The sequence below is a fragment of the Tiliqua scincoides genome, chromosome 4 (genome assembly GCF_035046505.1).
Source record: "Tiliqua scincoides isolate rTilSci1 chromosome 4, rTilSci1.hap2, whole genome shotgun sequence".
Taxonomy (NCBI): Eukaryota; Metazoa; Chordata; class Lepidosauria; order Squamata; family Scincidae; genus Tiliqua; species Tiliqua scincoides.
In genome coordinates this window covers 187,027,134-187,050,832 of record NC_089824.1, presented here as the reverse complement: position 1 = coordinate 187,050,832, position 23,699 = coordinate 187,027,134, and the positions used below count along the sequence as shown (strand labels likewise).

General features: G+C 43.7%; 1 protein-coding gene across 9 annotated transcripts in view; it reads right to left on the bottom strand.

Annotated features, from left to right (window-relative positions):
• The window catches only part of PPP1R12B (protein phosphatase 1 regulatory subunit 12B), a 141,048-nt gene that overhangs the window by 31,690 nt on the left and 85,659 nt on the right, over positions 1–23,699 (bottom strand). Inside the window, exon 1 of one of the 9 annotated variants that reach the window (XM_066625940.1) lies at positions 8,384–8,530. The exons of 7 other annotated variants lie outside the window; for them this stretch is intronic. In XM_066625940.1, the coding sequence (XP_066482037.1) occupies positions 8,384–8,485 (102 nt within the window). In that variant the 5' untranslated portion in view covers positions 8,486–8,530. Of the gene's footprint in view, positions 1–8,383; positions 8,581–23,699 lie in introns of those variants that run through there. One more of the 9 variants, XM_066625939.1, reaches the window with a different exon arrangement.

Here is a 23,699-nt window from a genome sequence, read left to right as displayed (position 1 = left end):
CAGTGCAAATTGCTGAGGTGCACATTCCACATACCAGAAACCACAGAAAGACAATTTCATTTAATCCTGTTCCTAAAAGGGTAGCATAAATATTATTGTGTATGAATGTTATTTTGTAGCTTTCAACATATGAAGTGACTTACAATTCTTAAACTGCTTAGTATTAAAAAAATCCGCTTCATAGAAATATACTTTTGCAAAATATGGTGGTAAAATAGGGAAGCACCAGACAGCATCTAGTGAAGTCCACATGTGTGTTCTGTTAGCACCAAATTTGTCCCCCCACAGTGAATTTTCATTGCAAAATGACCCCTCCCCTGGACACTGTTCCTTGAATTTCAAAGTTTAAAAAGCAGGCTTGGGATTAACTATATCGAATGATGTTCAGAGAAATAAGTGGGGGGGGGGGGGAATGTGCATTCACTGGCACTATTTATCACCTGAAAATGATTTCTGAACTATGGGACATTCAAAAAGCTGTTTTTCCTTTTGTGGTAGGGGAACCTTTTGAAAAGAACTGAAAAATGAGAATGTGCACACACCCCTCTGAATCTGAGCCAACACATTTCATCATCCATCACGATACATGCTTTTTGATGTGTAACAGGACAAACAGGTCAGTCTCGATGTAAAATCATAAATCTGATATAAGAAATGCCAGCTTTCAGAAGTCCATGAGAGAACATTTGAACCTCTCAGCACAATAATAATAATAATAATAATAATAATAATAATAATAATAATAATAATAATAATAAATAATCTAGGTATTTATATACCGCCTTGAACCATGGCCAAATGGTTCCATACGCCTTGAACTATGGCCAAATGGTATACCAAATTACCATGAACCTAAAAGGCACTATTTTTCAAAAGCAGAAACTTAAAAAGGAGACTCCAGTGTGAAACTTTCAAACCAGGATTTATCAGCAGTTTGGTTCTATCCTCTTAGACACAACAGCTTCCTCCATACTAAAGCAATTATATTAGCATAGTAAAGCTAGGAAAATTGACTATTCATAATAGTAGTAAGCTGTGATAACACACTGTGCTTACTTGGATATTTAAGTTTTAGACAGAACTGTCATGGGTCGATATCCCTTGAATTTCACCCCCATTAGGCCTCACTGTTGACTATCCATATATGTGTATACATGCACATGTGCAGAGTGAGAGAGGAAGATCCATGAGCATTTGTCTACTAATGTTCTAGCCCACAGAGTTAGTGAACTTGTTTCAGGGACCAGAGAGGGGCTGCCAGCAACTACGTGCTGATCTATGGCAGTAGCCCCTAGTCCTTGGATCGGCAACCTGTGTTTTTAGAGCCGCATGCGGCTCTTTCAGCCATCTGCTCTGGCTCCTGCAGCCTGGGATTTAAAGGGGCAGGACGGGCAGCTGCTGCTCTGGCTCCTGCAGGCTGGGATTTAAAGGGGCAGGACGGGCGGCTGCTGCTCTGGCTCCTGCAGGCTGGGATTTAAAGGGGCAGGACGGGCAGCTGCTGCTTTCCCCTTGGGCGGAGGTGGAGATTGTTTTGTGCAGGACGGGATACTGCTGCTTTCCCCATGGGGGAGCGGGAGATTGTTTTGTGCTGCGGGGGAGGGAAAAGGGGGCTTGGCCACTCCTGCCTAGGAAGATGGTGTGCTGGGGCTTCGCCTGCTCCCGTAATGCGCTGTGCGCCCTTCTACGTCGTGTATATGGTGAGTGTGGCTGACAGCAGCCAGGCTCCCCTCCTGGCTTCCTGTCACCCTGAGTGTGGCTGGCAAGGGGTGGGGGCGCCAGGCGGGTGGGCTTCCAGTGGGGGGTCGGTGGGGGGCGCAGAGGCAGGAGGGGGAGCCCAGGCAGGGCTGCCTGGGTGGGGGGAGGCAGGGGCAGCTCCCAGGAGAGGGCAGAAGGTGCCTGCAGTCCCCTTGTGGGCATCTCCTGTGCACACAGCTGTGGGGTGGGGCTTGGCACAGTGAGGCAATGGGGATGACCTCACTTTTGTCTTGTAGGGCAATAGGTGAGGCAGAGCAGTGGGAGAGGGGGGAGTGTTGACTTTGCAAGGGTGGGTGGGTGGGGAAGAGGGAGGCTGTGGAAGGGCTGCCTGTGTAACTCCATCTTTACCTTGCTTTTCTGGGGTGCCATGGGGAGCAGGAGGGCAGAGATGGGGCTGTGGGAGCCTTAGAAAGGGGTGCTCTTTCAGGAGCAAGAAAGATGGCGGTTGACCTGGAGAAAATGAAGAGTGCTAAATTCAAGGGTGCCATCTTAGCATGCACCGTCCCAGTGTGTGCCCAGGGTGACCAGAGGTCCTCTTTTTCCAGGACATGTCCTATTTTTTAGCCCCATGTCCTGGAAAAGAACTTAAATGTCCTGCTTTTCCCTGTGAGCAGGCAACGCATCCCCTCTTGTAATTAATAAATTATATGTAATACAGTTTTAAATTCAATAATAAGTAATTTTAAATTAGGCACATGAGATCAATAATACAATATATAATAAATATATAATCTATATATTGATCAATATATAATCAATATAGATGCGTGTTTTTAGCTTTTATTTTGTGGTCCTACATTTTTCTTCAATATCCTACATATTGGGGTGACTTGTCCTCTTTTATTGTTATGACATCTGGTCACCCTGTGTGTGCCTCAGAGTGCCGTCTCAGGGCCCAATCCTATCCAGTTTTCCAGTGTCGGTGCAGCCATTCTAATGGGGCATGCACTGCATCTTGTAGTGGGGAGTCAGTCACAGAGGCCTCCTCAAGTATGGGAACATTTGTTTCCTTACTTCTGGGCTGCATCAGTGCTGGAAAGTTAGATAGGATTGGGCCCTCAGTCAAGATATATCTATCTTGACAATAAGTATAATGTCTGGTTAGCACAGGAAGGGGAGCTTGCAGCAGATCATATAGGTAAAAAAAACTATATATGCAGTGTTATCTTCATTTTAGATGTCAAAAGCGTTTTGTGGCTCCCGAGGTTTTCTTTTCTCCGGAAAACGGGTCCAAATGGCTCTTTGAATGTTTAAGGTTGCCGACCCCTGCCCTAGTCCAACATGCTCACTCCCTTCCCGTTCCGTCCCCTTCTCTTCCCTGTTTGGACAAGCAGCTTACCAGGGAGAAGCCTTGGTAGACGGAATCTACCACCAGCCCAGGAGACAAGGCTAGTCAGAGGTTTCCTGGGCAGGACTCTCCCCCAAACAAACAATATTGAACCTCAGAGTCTCTATTAAAATCACTCACAGTAGTGCCTGCAAAGTAAAGAGACATGACAATCCAATCCACTTAATTTCCCAAAAGAGGCAGACTCCAAACATAAGATTTACGAAAAAGTCTTAAAAGAGATAGCAAAATTAAATGAAGAAACAACAAAAGGAGCATCAAATGTAGAAAAGGTGTTTTACCTCTTATTACACATGCATCCAGCAGATGACACTGAGGTGCCATAGAATTTCGCATCTGCAATTTAACTCAGAGATTCTGTCAGTTAATTTTGCATGAGCTTGGAACAAAAGAGGTCTGTAAAATGGTTGAAAGTCTTAGACCAGTGGTTCCCACACAAGTGGGATGCGACTCACCAGCCAGGGAAGCACTCAGGTTTGGCTTCTTAAGGGGTTGGAGCAGGGAGATTGCAGTAATGCAATCCCTAGGATCATGCTGCTGCTCAAGAAGAGGGGGGTCCTGGCTTACCTGAAGCCAGTGATGTGGCTGGGGCAGGTGGGGAGCCCTTTGAAATTTAACAAAAATGTGATTGTAAGCCACTTTTGGTTCCCAATTGTGAAACCAGAAGTGGCTTCAGATTGCTTTTATTTTCAAGGCTTAAGGAATCCTGCAGAGGTGTCCATGGGGCTCCCTGCACCCACCAGGCCCCATCACTGGTTTCGGGTAAGCCAGGAACCTTCCCCCTTTCCACAGCAGCAGCGCAAACCTAGGGATTGAGTTGCTGCAATCCCCCCTGCCCCACAGGCACTTAGGTGGTTCCCTCCTCCTAAGGAGGACTTTGGGAACCATTGTTTTAGACAAATATAAAATAAAACAAAACCTGATACTGCCTGTACAGTCCTTAACTAAGAATTGGATGATGAAACCATCAGTCTCCCCTTGCGTTTCCCAAGGGTGCTGGTGGTTTTCCCTGTTCAGAGTTCCCTGGAGGATAAGAGAATTAGATACTCTTAGGATTAGAGAAGTAGATACTCGCCTATAGTATGCGAAATTTTTGCCAAGTAATCAAGCTCAAATTATCACTTCGCCTTATCTCTGGGTCAATCAGAGGGCAAAGCCTTTCAACTCTGAAAGGTTTCCTTTCTCAAGCGGCAGACAGGCACCACCTTTCTCAAGGGGCAGGCAGGCACAGCTCCTTAGAAGCAATTTGTTTCCACAGCAACTGGGAAATTCCAGCCAAAGTTAACCTTTTATTCTCCTTCTCCTTCTCTTTATTCTCCTTTTACTCTCCTGAGTAAAAAGGGTTGCAAATATATGCAGCTCCATCTCTCTGCTGTGCATTGAATTGCAAACTCCTAGTTATGTGTTATGGGTTGTATGTTGTATGTAGAGCTTCTGGCTTAACACACCAGACACCTTAAAGGTGGATTTGATTCATGGTTCTCCTGCAGTGGTTCCCAACCTTCTTCACTTGCATATGCCTTGGCAGCCCATTTCCATAAATTGTACCCTTCATATTAGCAAAATGTTTGTAATACAAGCCCTCATCTCCTCTCTATGAAAACCCAGACTTCATGTATTCATCACAGTGTTTTCTCGTTTTATCGGTTTGAGGAACAGAAGACTCTGGCTTTGCACCAGAAGTGTGCTGAGAAATTCTGGGTGATTGATCATTTTCCATATTATGTTTCAGCTTTTTTACTGTGCTGGTTTTCAATCACTGGTTCATACATGAATTGATGACCAAAAACTAGCTATTGGTGGGGCTTTCACAGCCAACTAGCTACCTCCCCTTCCTGCCCTTGCAAGGCATTCCTGCCTTGCAAAGCATTCTGGAGCAGGACCTGCCTTTTTCTGCCATTATTCCATTCTTTTTCAAGTACCCCTAAAGGTCCTGTTGTGTCCCTGGGAGTACATGAATAACAGGTTGGGAGCCACTGTTTTACTGGTATGTTTACAGTGCACTTACTCTGATAGTGTTTACAAAAAGGTGGTGAAGACCAGAATTTAAAAAGAATAAAAATGTATCTTATGATCTTTTACTATGTTTAATAAATTAGAGACTACAGTTCTTAGGTAACAATTAGTGGTGGGTTATTTTTCAGGATCTGGCCTCGAGTAAAATCAGACAAAACTATAGTCATACACCCCCGTAAGTTTAACCACTGACTTATCCGAGGGTCATAGAAAATTCCATGATTGACTTATCTGTGGGATCGACTTATATGTGCGGTAGGTGTGATCTACGGTATTTCTGTCTGCTTGGGAGTTTATCCTTCAGTTGGAATGATATCATCCTGCTCTGATTGGAGACGTGCCAGCTGCTGGGCCACTTAGTCACTCCCCTTGAAACTTGATCTTTACCTTTTCCCTGCCTGGGAGAGGGAATGGCAGGAAGAGCCATGCAAATTAAGTTGCAGCAAAGGACATCTGAAATGCTTTGGTAGCAAGATGTAGGGTGGAGGAAGAAAATACCCAGAACCATAAGACACCCACAGAGGAACAGACAAAGCTTCAAAGAAAAAGGAATAGAACACATGTAAATATAGTGATTTAATACCAACTTGTTTAATGTACCATAAGACATCATTTTTGCTGTAATAAATATGGCTATCCCACTGACAGGGTTTAAGAGTATGAGTTTAAATGGTTCTTCTGCAAGAAAGCAATTGATCTGTGAACAGGTCAAGCCTATTAACCTGCCTGGATCCTGTGTACCAATTGTCACTGCTTTAGTCACTGACTGGCAGTGAGAAAGCAGCCTGTATCCTATTGGAGCAGCTTATTTAATTTTATTTTCCTGTTTAATACACAAACAGAAATACGCTTATTACACAAATGAACAGAGACTGCTAGACCTGTGTGTCTTCCTAACAATTTTCTATGGCTATAATCCAATCAACTGCTCATCACTCCCGGAACCGATGGCTCTGCTAGATTAATCATGCCAAGTCAAACTAACATTTTCCCACAAGAAACTCTGTTGTATGCTTCTAAGGCCCTTCATTAGGTGCCCAGCCCACAGGTGTACATATTTGGTCCCTGTTGTGTATATGCAACATTGGGCAGAAATGGCTTAAAACATCTCATCTTATATGTATTAGATCATAGGACTCTTCAGCTTTATACTATTATACTCATTCTCCTAACTTTGTAGAACATTTTAGCTGGAGTAAAGCTTTTCCCAACTATGAATTCCAGAGTTAGATGCAGAGGCAACAGAGCAAACCAATGTCTATATACACTGGTTTTTGATACGGTTTCTCAGGCATCCTAACCATTAGTCAACTGTCCTTTTCACTACTTTATCCACCCTGCTCACTTGTTGTTCCCCACAACTCACATTTGCAAGACCTATCCCTGAGCATTTAGTCTCCATTCATGTAGTATAGTCTTCATAGTAGAAGAAACTAAATAGCCCCTAGTAGAATATGCTGCTGAAAGATTATACTTATGCCCATCCCACAGATGACCTATACAATCACAGATAGCAGGTGCACAGCATAGAAGTGGAAGCACAGCAAATAGTTTAAGATGATTCCAGCAAAGCAAACCACAGTGGAAGACAAAAAAGTTTCCATGTAACTGACCAATCCCAAAACATCCTAGCAGACTCCAAATATGGTAGTCAGAACACGAACAAATCCCATTCTTTTTCTCCCAGCAAACATGAACATTTCAACTGAATCAGTAACAAATATGTTCTCTAACATGGAAAGCCAAACTGTATGCTGAAAGATGCAAGGAAACTGAAGCACCTTTAGGATTAGCGCAATTTATTCTATCACAGTTTTGTTTCCTAGTGATTTTACTGATGCAAAGTGATTTTAACTGCAAACTGAAGCATCAAAACAGTGCCATCTTGTATGCAAAAACACAGTGTCATCTTGTATGCAAAAACACAAAACATTAAAGCTGGAAATGAAATTGTGTTTGCGTGGAACAGTAATCATAGTACAGTACTAGTAAACAGTATAGTCAAGCATATAGCTTAAGACAGTCCCATTAATTTGCTTACTATTTCACTACAATAAGCATCCTCCAGAGTGCGAGGGAATGATTTAATTGCTCAACAATAGATCCTAATAAGCAACCTAATTGCCAAGCAATTAACTGCATAGAAAGTAGTCTGCATAGAGGACTCCTTTAGAGCTCAATCCAATGCATTTCTACTCAGAACTAAATCCAATTATGGTCAAGAGGGCTTACTCCCTGGTAAATGTGGACAGGATTGCAGCCTTAGAGAGCTGTAAAACCAAAGTGCTTCAAACCAGGGGAGTGGTATGCAAGAGCATTAAACTGTTGAAAGGAAGGAGTGTGGCCGCAATTCCCTTCCTGACAGGCTTCAGAGTAAGTATCAAAGAGAAGATGGGCACATGTGAACCAGAAAAGCAATGGTGTATAAGGTAGGAGGTGGGCTGGGGTGGGTGGGAGCAGGAAGAGAAGTGAAGCAAGGCAGGAGTAATCTAGAAAGAGTAGTCGAATGTGTATCAACGATGTTAAAAAGATCTTAGTTGGGACATAGATATGTGAACTGGATTAATTAGTGACACTACGAAAGTACTTTACAACAATTCCTTAAAGTCCTCTGCTTTTGACCCCCCCAAATTTCTCAGAAGTATCTGATCCAAGTTAAAATGTTCTTGAATCCAAATTAAAAGCAAAACACTCTGTAATTACTTTCTCAAATGAACTAGTTGCACATCAAGTATGAACACATACATGTTGCAGCATGGTAAAACAAGTGCTGGATACATGGTAAGTTCTCTTTGATGAATTTCACGGTTGTGACTAAATTTTGCTGCATGGCTACATCTTGATTTTCTTGATCTAAATGTGTTAAAGTTGAATGCTACGTTGCTAACACAAGAATACCTGTTAACAGGTTTCAATGGAGTAATGAAATACTAAAATAAATTCAGTCTAACTTTCTGTACAGCACAGATCAGGTTAATTTCCTGAAGCTAATACAGTAGATATTAAATCTATTTTGTTCTTAAAAGCCAAGTCTAAATAAGGAATGCACACAATGGCAACTCCATGAGTTCAACAACAGCAAACAAAAGTTTGCATTCTATACTGTTGAAACCCCCTGCTAGAAAGAGGTTTCGCCAGGGCTTTGACACTTTCTGAAGAGACATATACTGAAGAGACTAAAGTAGGAAAAGGCATATGTAATCTATGATCATAATCAGTCCTCAGCAAGTTGCAGTATAACACAGAAATTAAAAGACAGCTTACTCTGAATGTCTTTGCAATCGGGGAAGGAGACGATGGGGGAGAATCAGACTGAGACTTTCTGTTTCGAGTAAACTCCTTACTCCTGGTATACAAGGACGACATGGTCCAGTCAGGGTACTGGCAACAGGTCACCTCTCAGTAGCAACAAGATCCAACTCTTCACTTCTGTCTCACTATGTGCAGCTGGGTGGTGCCTTCTAAAGTAAGAAGAAACTAGTTTGACAATTATAGTATTTAACCAGTGTTCAAAATTATAAGTTTTTAGGCACCAGGCTAAAGACGCAGCAACAAACGTCACTGCGTGCTGCACTCAGTGACATGGCAGACCCCCCAAGGTGCTTCTGTTGGCAGCACAAATTGCCAAAACCTTCAGAACTGAAGCCTGCTGTCAGGTCTTCTATAAGATATCCAGATCTATCATACAGCACAGGCAGAGTATTCCAAATCAACTAAAGAAAGCAAAAATCCGATCCTGAAGACAAACTCTAAAGATTACTAGTTTGCCCAGCTAGGTTTTAGCAAGAACATTTTTTAATCCATAGCCTTCACCGGTGAAGCAGAGCTGCATCATTAGTAAGAAAGTACAAATAAGGAACAAATGCTGCTTCAGAAAGGGGCAGTACAGATGAAGCTGTGTTTTGTTCCATCCTCCAAGATAGGAACGCCTTCACAAACCTCTGTCTTCCCTCCCCTCTTGCTATTTTCTGACATTCCAAATCCTTACTCGCTCAGTGAGGAATGCTGGAAAGAGGCCATAGGCACAGAATCACTTTCAACTTGGGATTTGGGCTGCTACTTGTAAGGGAAGAAAGCTGGCAGTTCCCAAAGCCTAGAAGGCTTAAAGGTGGAAGTCAGAGTAGAATGCAATAAACTTGCAAGGTCTAAGATCTAAGAAAAAGCAACCAGTTTTTTCTAGGCAGTAGTGAAAACAGCTGCTGGCTTTAAAAGACACTGACATTTTAGGTCACTATTATAAAATAATCGAAATTTATGGAGTAAAAGTCAGAATTCCTTCAAGGTTAGAATAATAAGCAGCTGAAGTTTATTAAAGGAACATATCACTCATACATGACTGATACCAACTCTTTAAACCTTTTTACACACTTGCTCTGGATTTATGACCAATGCTGTTCTAGATCAGGGGTGTCCAAACTTTTTGGCAGGAGGGCCACACTATCTCTCTGACACTGTGTTGCGGGCCAAGGAAAAAAGAATTTACATTTACATTAATTTACATTTACATTTAAAAATGTGAATAAATTTACATAAATGAGTATATTAGAGATGGAACTTATATGAATGAATGTAAATTTTGCGATAGGTCAAGGCCTATAAAAGGCTTTGCACAAAGCAAGGCCGGCCTTTCTTTCAGGGCCACTGCTGCTTCACAGACATGAAACAGCAAGCAGAGGAGGGAGTCATCGGTCTGCAGCTCACGCGAGAGGTCAAGCAGCCGGACCTTGTGCTGACAGTTGCGTTGGGCTAGCATGGGCTCCAGTCTGCTCTAAATGACTAATAAGTAGCGAACCATACAATGACAAGTCGTAAAGCTAATTAACTGTAAATGCTGTATATGCATATGCTAAATTGGTCTAGGTACCATACTTTTAACTTAAGTTGAACATAACACAAGCAGTGCATTTATATGAACGACAGTAGTTTAAAGTATATGTCCTTCGGAGCTTCAAAACATAATTGTTGGCGCACTGTTTCAGTTTTTATAATTCCTGAAGAATCCCAGAGTAAACCATGTTAATACACAATCCTCATAATTGAAAAATGCAATTATGTATCTAGAACACAGAAAAATAGGAAAAAGGCTATTATTGACCTACAACTGGGACTCACTGGTTGTATTTTCTGATACAGTTAGTCAAACAGCATTTCCTAAACTGTGGGCCATGAGCGCACGTGTGGTGGGCCCGACACTGCTCATTTTAGTTCTGCCATACCTTATTGGGAGGGCTCAGCAGCCTCCCCTGGGTTACAGTGGGCTGGCAACCCATTCTATTGGCCTCCATGGGCTTCAGAATAGCTCACAGAAGCAACGTCTAGTTTGCGGATGTGACTCGGCCCAGAAGGTCAACAGAATTGCAAGTAGAAAAAGTTTGGGAACTACTGCAATAAGGTATGGCACCACTAAAAGGAGCATTGCATCATGACCCACTGTGGGAGGACCAGGTCAGTTGCAGTGCTAAAAAGTTTGGGAACCGATAGTTTGTGATTGGTAGAGTCTTACACATCGCCAAAGAGCACAGAATTGTGAGCTTTACACATCATTTAGACTCCTAGGGTTCGAGCCACTTAATATTTATATACAGTAGTGAGGGAATGAACACTAAGGAAGTGTATGAACAAAGTGAGGCAGATAACTGATAAACTTTAGTTCTGCCAAATCTGATTAAGAAACCAGAAGAATAAATACAAACAATTTCTGCTAATAAACAGCAAGTCGGCTGAACACACGAGGGAACAGTTAAACATTACTTCCTTGGGAGGAGCAGATTGCAGTTAGATGGGATCTACGGAAACAAGCATAAGTGAGATCATACTTTCACCATCTTATAAATATACATCAGCAAAGGAGCTATCCCTGTGTGGCTGTACCCCCCCCCCCATTAGCCAGCTCCTCAGCTCAGTCAAAGTTCCCTCTGTCCTCTCCCTTTTGAGGTAAGAGTCTGGAACAAGCAGTATGTCATCAACTGCCAGAAACCAGAAGACTACCACACACACTCCCACATAGTATTGTATTGGCAACCTTCAGTCTCGAAAGACTATGGTATCGCGCTCTGAAAGGTGGTTCTGGCACAGCGTCTAGTGTGGCTGAAAAGGCCAATCCGGGAGTGACAATCCCTGCCACACCGGGAGCAAGTGCAGTCTGTCCCTGGTCTGTCTCCCTGGCTATGGGCCTTCCTTCTTTGCCTCTTAGCCTCAGACTGTTGGCAAAGTGTCTCTTCAAACAGGGAAAGGCCATGCTGCACAGCCTGCCTCCAAGCGGGCCGCTCAGAGGCCAGGGTTTCCCACTTGTTGAGGTCCATCCCTAAGGCCTTCAGATCCCTCTTGCAGATGTCCTTGTATCGCAGCTGTGGTCTACCTGTAGGGCGCTTTCCTTGCACGAGTTCTCCATAGAGGAGATCCTTTGGGATCCGGCCATCATCCATTCTCACGACATGACCAAGCCAATGCAGGCGTCTCTGTTTCAGCAGTGAATACATGCTAGCATACGCTGTTATAATAGCACAGCTGTATTGTCAGTGGCTTTGAGAGCCATTCTAAGCTGAACATAGACATCACACCCTCAGCTAGCTAGTTTATGCCAGTGGACCAACCTGTACAATTTAATTAGTGTGGGAAGAAAATCAATTGAGCAGATCAGTACAGACTTGATTATGTGGTGAAGATGTCATAACAACTTTCATCTTTCACTTCATATAGTGAAGGCTAACATAGAGCGCATGTCTGTTTCCATGCCAGAGGCTGAAGCAAGATCTATGGGTAGAGGTGTTTGGTTTTTGTTACGCCATAAACGCACAATACACCAAATTCTGGTGTTTAAGATATCTGAATAAAAACACAACACACTGAATTTTGGTATTTAAGATATTTTCCAGAAATTAAAAAAAAGATTACTTATCCAGTTAGAAATACAGTGACTGCATCAGCTGACACTATATCTCCTGCCTAGTGCACTTTTAATGTGTTAAAAAACATTTTAAATGAAAACTTGGAATAAAAGCACAACACTGCTTTCTGCCTGTTGTTTTTTTTTCCCAAATCATTGAATCTGTGGGGAAAAAAACACAAACAATTTCAAAACCTCTGGGAGTCAGAACACCTTCCCAACCCCTCTTGTGCATAAATTCTCCTTTCATTTCCAGAGCCAGCAGTGACGCAGTATTATGTCTGCACCAATATTCTTGGATAAATTATGGTTAATGCATAGCCAAACTTTGCAACCTGCTTTGAAGTCAACAATGGTTAAAACTAGCACTAAAGAAATAACTCTGTACCATGGTTAGCTCTAAAGAGCAAGAGGGAAGCACAAAGCAAGCAATCCCATGCCATGCCCTCAAATTCCAACCAAACACATGATGTCAGATTGCAGAGAAAGAACAGAACAGCTGGTGGCAAAGAAGGCACAAAATGACAAAGCAGCTTGGCACACATGACTATAATGCAGATCAAATGACTTCACATTTGTTTATAAGGCTATTTTGCTATGAAAAATATGTCCTTCAGAGAGAGAGGATTGAACCAAGCCAATGGTTTCATACCATGCATGCATCAATTCTCAAACCTTTTTAGAGAGGACACACCTCATTAACTAAATAAGACATTAATTTCAATGTAGCACAGACTCTCAATAGAACTAGTAGTACAAGCAAGTCCCACAGGAGAACCAACATAACAGATTTTTCTCACTAGCAATTGAATGACTTAACTGCAAGGACAGCCTAGGGTCTGAAAATGCAGATGTTATCCCATACCTCAGAATAATCTGAACATGTTTTCAAAAGTCTTGCATTCCTGCTTTTCCGCTGCAATTGTTTAAGTTCTCAAATCATAAATTTAAAGTACGCTATCTTGCATTATGATAGCAAAAACTGAAGATTGCCCAGATTATCAAGGTGGAATTATAGATTTCTCAATTTCACATTTCTTTCAACATTATGTCAAAATGCCAACAACAATGGAGTTATTTATAAGCAGCAGTGCTAAGGAGGAGGGAAAAAAAGGAAAGGTCTGCATTTGAAGAACAGCATGACTAATGAGTGGTACAATTTATGACACACTGAGCTATGATGACAGTATTCAGTCTCATGTTGCACTGGATTTGTAAATTAAGCCATTTCAACCCAACACTGCATATAAGCGACAGTGATCAAATGTTTACACCTGTGGGCTGGCCAAAAATGGGTTAAGCACCAGTAAAAGTTCTAAAAGTTAAAGTTTTCAACAAAAAGGGAATGATAAGTATGATCTGGATGGGGGCTAACAAGCTGAAATTAAATTCGGATAAGACAGAGGCTCTCCTGGTTCGGAAATCCTCGATGCAGGTGCTGGACTATTGGCTTGCTCTGAATGGGGTTGCACTCCCTCTGAAGGAGCAGGTTCGCAGTTTGGGGGTCCTCCTGGACTCGCAGCTGCTCCTGGATTCCCAGGTGGCGGCTGTGGCTAGGGGGGGCCTTTGCTCAGCTTCGGCTGGTGCGCCAGCTGCGACTGTACTTGGATCGTGCAGACCTGGCCACGGTGATCCATGCCACGATGACATCAAGGTTAGATTACTGTAACGCGCTCTACCTGGGGCTGCCCCTGAAGACGGTTCAGAAACTACAATTAGTACAGAATGCAGTGGCCCGTGTGGTCACCGGAGCCAGGCGGTTTGACTCTGTCAGTCCGCTTCTCCGGGGGCTACATTGGCTGCCCATTCATTTCCGGGCCCAATTCAAGGTGCTGGTTTTGACCTTTAAAGCCCTATACTGCTCTGGGCCAGGATATCTTAGAGACCGCCTACTCCCGTACAATCCGGCTCGCCATCTCAGGTCATCAGAGAAGGTCTTTTTGCAAGTGCCGCCACCCAAGGAGGTCCAGGGGCGGCTGCAAGAAATAGGGCCTTCTCGGTAGCGGCACCAACATTATGGAACTCCCTTCCCCTTGATTTGAGAATGGCTCCCTCTCTTGAGAGTTTTCGGCGAGGCCTGAAAACACTGTTGTTTAAACAAGCCTTCTGATTTCTGGCCTTCTTAACATTTTTATACATCTTTTAGTTTGTTACAGGCTTGATTCCTCGGTGACTTGCTCTTTTATTCTGTCTTCTAATCTGACTACTGTTTTTATGGCCTCTGTAATGTGTTTTTAAATGTTTTTATCTGTTATGTATTAATGTTTTAAAAACCTGTTTTTTTAATATGCTGTTAGCCGCCCTGGGTCCTGTTAGGGAGAAGGGCGGGATAAAAATAAAGTTTTATTATTTATTATTATTATAAGTAATTTGTCCATCACTAACTTGAGTTTCTTAAACTCTATGAAATGGCTCTCCTCTAAAATTCACTAATCCCTCTTGCCAAGAAATCTCAATGGCTACAGCCAACCTTGAACTGCTTTCTCCCCTGCTCTTCACATACCTGGCTAGCGTATACATACGCAGCAATGCCTCATTTATTATAGCACCATACATATTCACAGCACTTTTATGAAAATATAAAAAGAGGACAAATCTCTGCTCTGAGGGGCTTACAATCTATAAGGGAGACCACAGAAGAATGGAAGGAACAAGGATATGAGCAATTGAGACAGGGGGTAGAAACTGGAAATGATTCAATGTTACACTCACTTAGGATTAGTTACAGCAGGGTACTGGGGCTAGGTGGATTCGGCCAGTAGGCACTGCAGGAAGGGTGCCTGAATCCCCACTTCTCATCTACCTCCAACTTGAAGAAAGTGGGACCCCACAGCAAGACAAAACCCTACCCCTTTCTTTCAGTAATGCCACTACAGTTGCTATATACACTTTGGGAAGCATCAGCTTTGTGACTGTGTATAAGCCTATTGCCAATAAGGCATTAATAATTGGTTTGTGTTCCCTGTGTCCATGCTACTAAAATTACAAGTGATCCAATTGTAACTAAATCTAAATTAATCTATTTTGTGCTATATTTATATTTTCCCATCTCCCATGTTCCCTCTTCTGTTATATACAGAGCTGTATTGTGATTGGGCTAGGCACATCTGGATTAGTTATAAACTGGGCCTCTACAGCAACTGGCCTTCTCTCTGTCTGTCCCTCTAATTTCCTTAAGGCTTAAATTCCGCAAATGGAATTTAAATTGGTTTAAATTCTAATTTCATTGTGGTTTACCCTGGGGGCTGGGGGCTAAGAATAGGCCCTCAGTTTGGCTGTACTTGTCGTAAGAGGCGACTAAACAGCCACCGGGTAGATGGGACTCGTCAGCCTAGGAAGGCAGCTCATCTAAGAGAAGGAAACTCTGACCTCAAACCTCCACTGCCTTGTGGCTACATCCAGTTCTGGAAAAGGCTTCAGGAGTCAACCTCGAGGCAAAATCAGGAGCCGGAGTCCCTGAGGCAGTTCATGGCTGAACACAGTCACGTTCTGGCAACTCCTGCGACGCCGCTGGAACCAACCGTATTGGCTTCTGCCTTTCCATTGGACCATTCCAGCGACGTGGAGAGGGGGGATTTGCTGCATGGGTAACAGCCTATCCTCCATACCTTCTTTACCCAGGCTTCGCGCACTGGAGAGGACACTCCAACTTCGCCATACGGCGTCGGCACAACACGGGAAGCAGCAGTTTACCGGTTATAAGTCTTTGCTCGATTGGCGTAGAGCATGACGCCAGGGGCTGCTTCCGACGGTGGGAGAGATCATTGCATCTCATTGGGCAGCTACCGCCCGCCTTAAGCTGGGCAGTCCCCAGCCAGTAAGGTGTTGCCTCGCCACGGTCCGTTAACCTCATGGGGTGCGTGGGGTTTAGGGTGAAAACCGACAAGCGGATCGACAACTCTGCACCATGCAACAGAAAACAGAAAACTACTGCCCTAAAGCTGGGCACCTGGAACGTTAGGACAATGACACCTGGCTTCTCTGATGACCTGCAAGAAATAGACGACGCACGCAAAACAGCTGTCATCGACATGGAGCTGAGCAGACTGCAGATGGACATCGTCGCCCTTCAAGAGACTAGGCTGCCAGATTCCGGATCTGTCAAGGAGAGAAATTTCTCATTTTTCTGGCAGGGAAAACCACCAAACGAAACCAGGGAACATGGCGTTGGCTTTGCGGTCAGAAATACCCTGCTGAAATCCATCATCCCACCTACTGTGGGAAGTGAAAGAATTTTGTCCCTGCAGCTCCAGTCATCAGCAGGACCTATCACTCTCATCAGTGCTTATGCACCAACTCTGTCGTCTCCAGCAGAAGCCAAAGACAAATTCTATGATGACCTGGCCACCACTGTCAAGAAAATCCCTGTAAAAGAGCCATTGTTCATCCTCGGCGATTTCAATGCTAGAGTTGGTGCTGATAACAGTTCATGGCCCACTTGCTTAGGTCAGTTTGGCACTGGGAGGATGAACGAAAATGGCCAACGCCTGCTAGAGTTTTGCTGTCATCACGGTCTCTGTGTCAGCAACACATTCTTCAACACAAAGCCCCAACATAGAGTCTCTTGGAGACATCCAAGATCAAAGCACTGGCACCAGCTCGACCTGATCCTCACCAGACGCTCCAGCCTTCCCAGCATCAAGATCACACGCAGTTATCATGGTGCTGCCTGCGACACTGACCACTCCCTGGTGTGCAGCAGAGTGAAACTGCAAACAAAGCGACTGTATCACACGAAAAAGGAAGGAAGACCTCGCATTGATACCAGCAAGACCCGGGATCAGAGAAAAGTGGAGGAATTTGCACAAGCGCTTGAGGAATCTCTTCCAGGCCCGGCCGACGCAAACGCATCCAACAGATAGGAACATTTCAAGAATACCGTTTACAACACCGCCTTGTCCATATTCGGCAAGAAGACCAACAAGGCGGCAGACTGGTTTGAAGCCCACTCTGAGGAGTTGACGCCAGTCATTGAGGAAAAGAGGAGAGCTCAAGCAGCATACAAGGCCTGTCCCAGTGAGCGCAACCTGCAGGTCCTCCGAACTGCTCGCAGCAAAGTCCAACAGACTGCCAGGAGATGTGCTAACGACTACTGGCTCCAGCTCTGTTCCGAGATACAGATAGCAGCTGACACGGGCAACATCAAGGGGATGTATGATGGTATCAAGCAGGCCCTAGGTCCAACACAGAAGAAAATTGCCCCTCTGAAGTCTGCCACAGGCGAGGTCATCCAGGATCGGGCGCAGCAGATGGAACGCTGGGTGCAGCACTACTCTGAGCTATATTCCAGAGAAAATGTAGTCACCGAAGAAGCACTGAACAACATTGAGTGCCTGCCTGTGCTGGAAGAGCTTGACAGTGAACCAACCCTAGAAGAACTTCACGTGGCCCTGGACTCCCTTGCCTTTGGCAAGGCACCTGGAAAAGACAGCATCCCTGCTGAAGTCCTAAAATGCTGCAAAGAGATCATCGTCACTGAGCTGCATGAAATCCTCTGTCTCTGCTGGAGAGAAGGTGAAGTACCTCAAGACATGAGGGATGCAAACATCATCACGCTGTACAAGAACAAAGGTGAGAGGGGTGACTGCAACAACTACCGCGGCATCTCTCTCCTTAGCGTTGTAGGAAAGCTGTTTGCCCGAGTTGTACTAAAGAGGCTCCAGGTACTTGCAGAGAGCGTCTATCCAGAATCGCAGTGTGGATTCCGAGCCAACAGGTCCACCACTGATATGGTATTCTCCCTTAGACAACTGCAGGAGAAATGCAGGGAACAACGACAGCCACTCTTTATAGCCTTCATAGATCTCACAAAGGCTTTCGACCTGGTCAGCAGAGACGGCCTCTTCAAGATTCTCCCCAAGATTGGATGTCCACCCAGGCTCCTCAGCATCATCAGATCTTTCCACAAGGACATGAAGGGCACTGTTGTCTTCGATGGCTCCACATCAGACCCTTTTGACATCCGAAGCGGAGTGAAGCAGGGCTGTGTTCTTGCACCAACCTTGTTTGGGATTTTCTTCGCTGTCCTGCTGAAGCAGGCCTTTGGAACTGCAACAGAAGGCATCTATCTCCGGACCAGATCAGACGGAAAGCTCTTCAACCTCTCCAGACTGAGAGCAAAATCCAAAGTCCAGCTGAAATGTCTGCGTGACTTCCTCTTTGCCGACGATGCAGCTGTCACTACCCACTCTGCCAAAGATCTCCAGCAGCTCATGGATCGTTTTAGCAAGGCCTGCCAAGATTTTGGACTGACAATCAGCCTGAAGAAAACACAGGTCATGGTTCAGGATGTGGACTCACCTCCCTGCATTACAATCTCTGAGCATGAACTGGAGGTTGTCCATGACTTTGTGTACCTTGGCTCAACGATCTCCGACACTCATTCTCTCGATACCGAGCTAAACAAGCGCATCGGTAAAGCAGCTACCACGTTTTCCAGACTCACAAAGAGAGTCTGGTCCAACAAGAAGCTGACGGAACATACCAAGATCCAGGTCTACAGAGCTTGCGTCCTGAGTACACTTCTGTACTGCAGCGAGTCATGGACTCTTCGCTCACAACAGGAGAGGAAACTGAGCGCTTTCCACATGCGCTGCCTCCGACGCATCCTCGGCATCACCTGGCAGGACAAAGTTCCAAACAACACAGTCCTGGAACGTGCTGGAATCCCTAGCATGTATTCACTGCTGAAACAGAGACGCCTGCGTTGGCTTGGTCATGTCGTGAGAATGGATGATGGCCGGATCCCAAAGGATCTCCTCTATGGAGAACTCGTGCAAGGAAAGCGCCCTACAGGTAGACCACAGCTGCGATACAAGGACATCTGCAAGAGGGATCTGAAGGCCTTAGGGATGGACCTCAACAAGTGGGAAACCCTGGCCTCTGAGCGGCCCGCTTGGAGGCAGGCTGTGCAGCATGGCCTTTCCCAGTTTGAAGAGACACTTTGCCAACAGTCTGAGGCTAAGAGGCAAAGAAGGAAGGCCCATAGCCAGGGAGACAGACCAGGGACAGACTGCACTTGCTCCCGGTGTAGAAGGGATTGTCACTCCCGGATTGGCCTTTTCAGCCACACTAGACGCTGTGCCAGAACCACCTTTCAGAGCGCGATACCATAGTCTTTCGAGACTGAAGGTTGCCAATACTCTGTGGTTTAATCCCCCTCCCCCAATACCTGCATTTTTCTTCCATTCAGCCCTGTAGTTTACAAATACAATGGAATATAAAACATAGCTGGAGCATGTCTTTCTCTCAAAATGGAACACTGGTTATTCCCTGCCACCAGGAGGAGTATTTGATTAAAATAGCATACATAATGTCACTCAGACAGTCACTCATTAAATAGCAATACAAGTTACCTAAGTTACCATACAATACAAGTTATCATAGTTAGTTGTTTATCTTCTCAGTGATGAAATGAGCTCTTGCCATGACCAATAAGCACCTAATAGATAAAATCACTCAGATCAGTTATGATTTGGATGCCATATTAACAATTCTGGTTGATGTTCATTCTGCACTTGTTTATCCAGCTTAAACTGGTGTGCCAACTGCAGCCTTACCTATGTCTGTCAGACTTTACCACAGTGGTCCATGATTGGCAACCTCAAGACTCAATTACTGCAGTATGCTCTACAGCAGTAGTATCCAAGATCCTACAGGGGAGTTTGGAACCATCTAAGTCAGTGGTTCAAAGTGGTGGGTCACAACCTACCACTGAAACAGAAATTCCCTTAAGGAGAGTGACCCATAAATGGGTGTCCTGACAGCGCTGCAGGGATCGCAGCTACACAGGCACTACATATACCTGGGAGGACTGTGCAGCCCCCTGAAGGCTCGCAGCCCCCTCTGCTTCTGGCTCCCCTGGTGCAGGGAACAATTAATCTATGTGAACTTGCCCTTCAAGATACTCTGGAAACTGCAACTGGTGCACAATTCAGTGGCTGTGTGGTCATGGGGCCTTGACTATCCAATTCAATTAGACTGCTACTTTTGCAGCAACACTAGGTGCCAGTTTATTTCTGAGTGCAATTTAAGCTATTAGTATTAACTTACACTATACTATACTATTAACTTATACTATAACATATACACGTTACAAAGGGTTTTAAAACCTAGGGCCAGGGTACTTGAGGGTTACCTCCTCCTGCATAAGAAAGGCCCACCCCAAAATCATTGGGAAGTCCTCTTATTTTGCCACCAGTGGCTGAAGCTGGGCTAGTGGCAACAAGGGTGGGGCCTTCTTTGTGGCAGCACCACAGCTTTGGAACTCCCTCCCACTTAAGAACTTTATCCTATTACTCTTCTGGCAAGGATTTGAAATATTCCTATTTCATCTTACCTTTTCATTTTAATTGTCCATTACTGTTTTATTAATTTTACCCCTTGATACAATTTATCAATTGTGTTAATTGCAATATCTCTACTGCAGTTACTCTTTTTATATATGTGATTTTTATTGTATTTTTTATTAAACTGCTGTTCCCCATCTTAAACACCTTGGCAACAAGGGAGAAATGGGATAAAAATTTTAAAATAGAAGTCAATAACGGTGTCAGAAAGATTGTCAGAGTATTTGCAATTTGTTCAAAGAATGCATTTTAACAAACTTCAGTGCTAACTTTCAGAGCATAATTTCACTGAGACACAATGTTTCTTGCAGGTTTGATAATCAAGTGCTTGTTACCCTTATTTGCATCATTCTAAATCGGCTTTCTGACCTCAAACACAGCAAGATCCTTAAGTATCCTTGCATTATCCAAATGTATGTGCTATCACAGCCAAACAATACTTAGTCATGATACAGGGTTAGCAACATGCATTTTGACCACAAACACAATCAATACTGGCAAAATCTTTCAAAACAAAACTTTTCCCATAATTAACCTTGGTTTGCTATTCAATTTTCAGAATACAGTGTGACAAGAAAAGCAACTGGCTGATATGTTAAGAAGAATGTTAAGATATGTAAGAAATTAATTGCGCTGTTTTTTGTAAATGTTGCTTACGATGTCATATACTGTATGCTACAAATGAACTCAGGTTGTTGAGAGCCTGTATGCGTGAAAGCAAAATAAGGGCATTCAAAAATAAGGTTGTAAATACACTCAAGTACACATGCTTCTCTCAGCAAGGGGTCTCCATACTCAGGATCAGAACCAGTATTCTTCACTGGATCAACTTCATTCAGAAGCAAGTAAAATTTAATGCATACTTCAAGACATTACATCTAACAAAATGGAAAGCTAGTTTTCAGAAAAATAGTTCCAAAAAAATAGTCCAATACAGGCCAACCTCAACTATTCTGCACTTCAACAAAAGAATAACCTACAATTCCACATTACTGTTATATCAGTAATCACATATCTTACTGGTTGAATTCAAACTTATGGCTGAATTCAAACATATGATGGCAAGATAATGTCTTATGAGCAAGGAGGAAGGGACAATGGGGTGGGGGTTGTTGGCATCAGGTTATGTCAGTGTTATTCAAACTGTGAGGTGCGACTCATTAGGGAGGCGCCAGGAACTCAAAGGGGAGGTGCGGGATGTCCTCTTGCAGCGATACAGTCACACCCCTGGGCAGAATATGAGCCCGTCTTCTGCCCGTCTCTGCGTCTCTGTCAGCTCTCCCTTTCTGTCAGCTGCAAGAGTGGCTGCTGCCGCCCCGCCCTCTTCTCCCTCCTTTCCGAGGCTGCCGCCTTCTGTGTTCACTGCATGTTGTTGGCAAAGCTCTTCAACCCCCATCTGGCAAGTACCAAGCATGCTCATTTTGCAGTGCTTTTCCTTGCTGACGGTCAGAAAGAAACTCTCCTTGATACTTGTCTGGTTGGTTCCTAGTTCACAGCCTGGGATCGATTCTCATCAAAGTGAAATCTCTCTTTTCAACCCCCTCCATCTTCCACTCCACCCTTTCAATCTCCAAACCTTCCCCTCCCCTTAAAGTTGTTTCCATGCAGTTGGCAAAGGGGGAGACAAGCACACACTTTATTTGGCCAGGACCAGAAAAAGAGTACTGTTTTTAAAGTGATTTATTAATCTTGTTGTTTGACTGAAGAGGAAAGGCTGTATTTTTAAAGTGATGAATCTTGCTATTTGAAGGGAATACTTGCCAGCCCAATCCTATCCACATTTTCCTGGGAGTAAGCCCCATTGACTCTAATGGGACTTACTTCTGAGTAGACATGCATAGGTTTGAGCTGTGCATCTCCTAGTATAGGAGACAAATCAACTTCCTAACCAAACCCTTATCAGCTCTGATATATTTTCATGATCTATTTTTGTTTTCCCCACCAGCTGCTGGAAAAATTTAATTTCATTAAATTAATAAAGGGTTCAATGCTATCCAAGGAGAATGGGAGAAATGACTAGTTGGATTGGGGTCCACGGGGGTGGGGTGGGGTGTGTGTATGTAATGTTGGTCAGACTGGTTGTTCACAAAGTTCATTTGATAAAACAATTATATTGGTATGCTTACAAAGTTAAAAAAAATGAGTCTCCCTGGACCAGAGAAAATCTACCTACTCCAGCATCCTGTCTCCAACAGTGACCAGTAGCTGATCATTTATAAAGCATGTATATTGCTGTGTATTAATATATTTTTAAGATCTGCATTTAATTAATATGCTTAATATAATTAATATTAATATAGTTTATATTTCTGGCCACTTCCTGTCACTTCCAGCCCTCAGGAACATGATGGGGAGTCATGGCCAACAGCCATGGGGGGTCAAGGGAGCCACTGGCAGGAACAGTTTGAGTACCACTGGGTTATGTTATACACATGTAAAAGCACTGCAGCAATTTTTCATAAATGGAAAACCAGGAAACTTTCGCATGAAATGTACTGAATACTGAATCCATCACCAATCAGGTTTTCAAGTTTTGGAAAAGAGAAACGAAGCAAAAGATTCCTTCTCGAAATTAAGCATAAAGATTCACCTTCATTGCTCAATTGCCATACAATGCACCACTAAATAGAATGCAAGCCAATTTGTTTTTCCTATATACAACTAGAGCCCTTAAAATCCATATGGATTACTATAAAACTAAGCTTTCCATAAACTTTCCATATATTACCAGACTCTTGGTTTATCCATAAAACTGGAAAGAAACAAAAACATGGTAACCAAGAGGAACATAGTTTTATAAGTATCCCACAAATCAAGCTCTTGGCTTATGCAGGAGTTTAATTACACTTAAAAGTCACAAGTTTTTGAAACAATATGACAAGCTGAAGAGGAACATCATGTATGCACACCTCAAACATCAGCTTAAAGAAAGTGGATACAGTCTCCAAGTCCCTAGGCCAGTGGTTCTCACCCTTTTCAGCCCGGGACCCACTTCTGAGAATGACAATCTGTCTGGGACCCACCGGAAGTGGTGTCATCAACCTGGAAGTGATGTCATGGCAGGAAGTGACATCATCAAGCAGGAAATGACATCACTATGATATCAGAGCTAGAAGTGATTTCATCATACAGGAAGTGACATTGTTGCAAGGTCCAAAAGCAAGACTCAGTAGTCAAGGGTGATCATCTGCAAGCTTTTATTTCATTGCTCATCTCATCTCATGGGACTACTGTCCAAAGCATTGAGAGCGAGTATCAATGTTAACCAGTCTCGGGTTAACATTTGTAACATTCTGGATCCTTTGTTTGAAGATTTGAACTTCCCATTGGCTGAAGTTTGAAATCA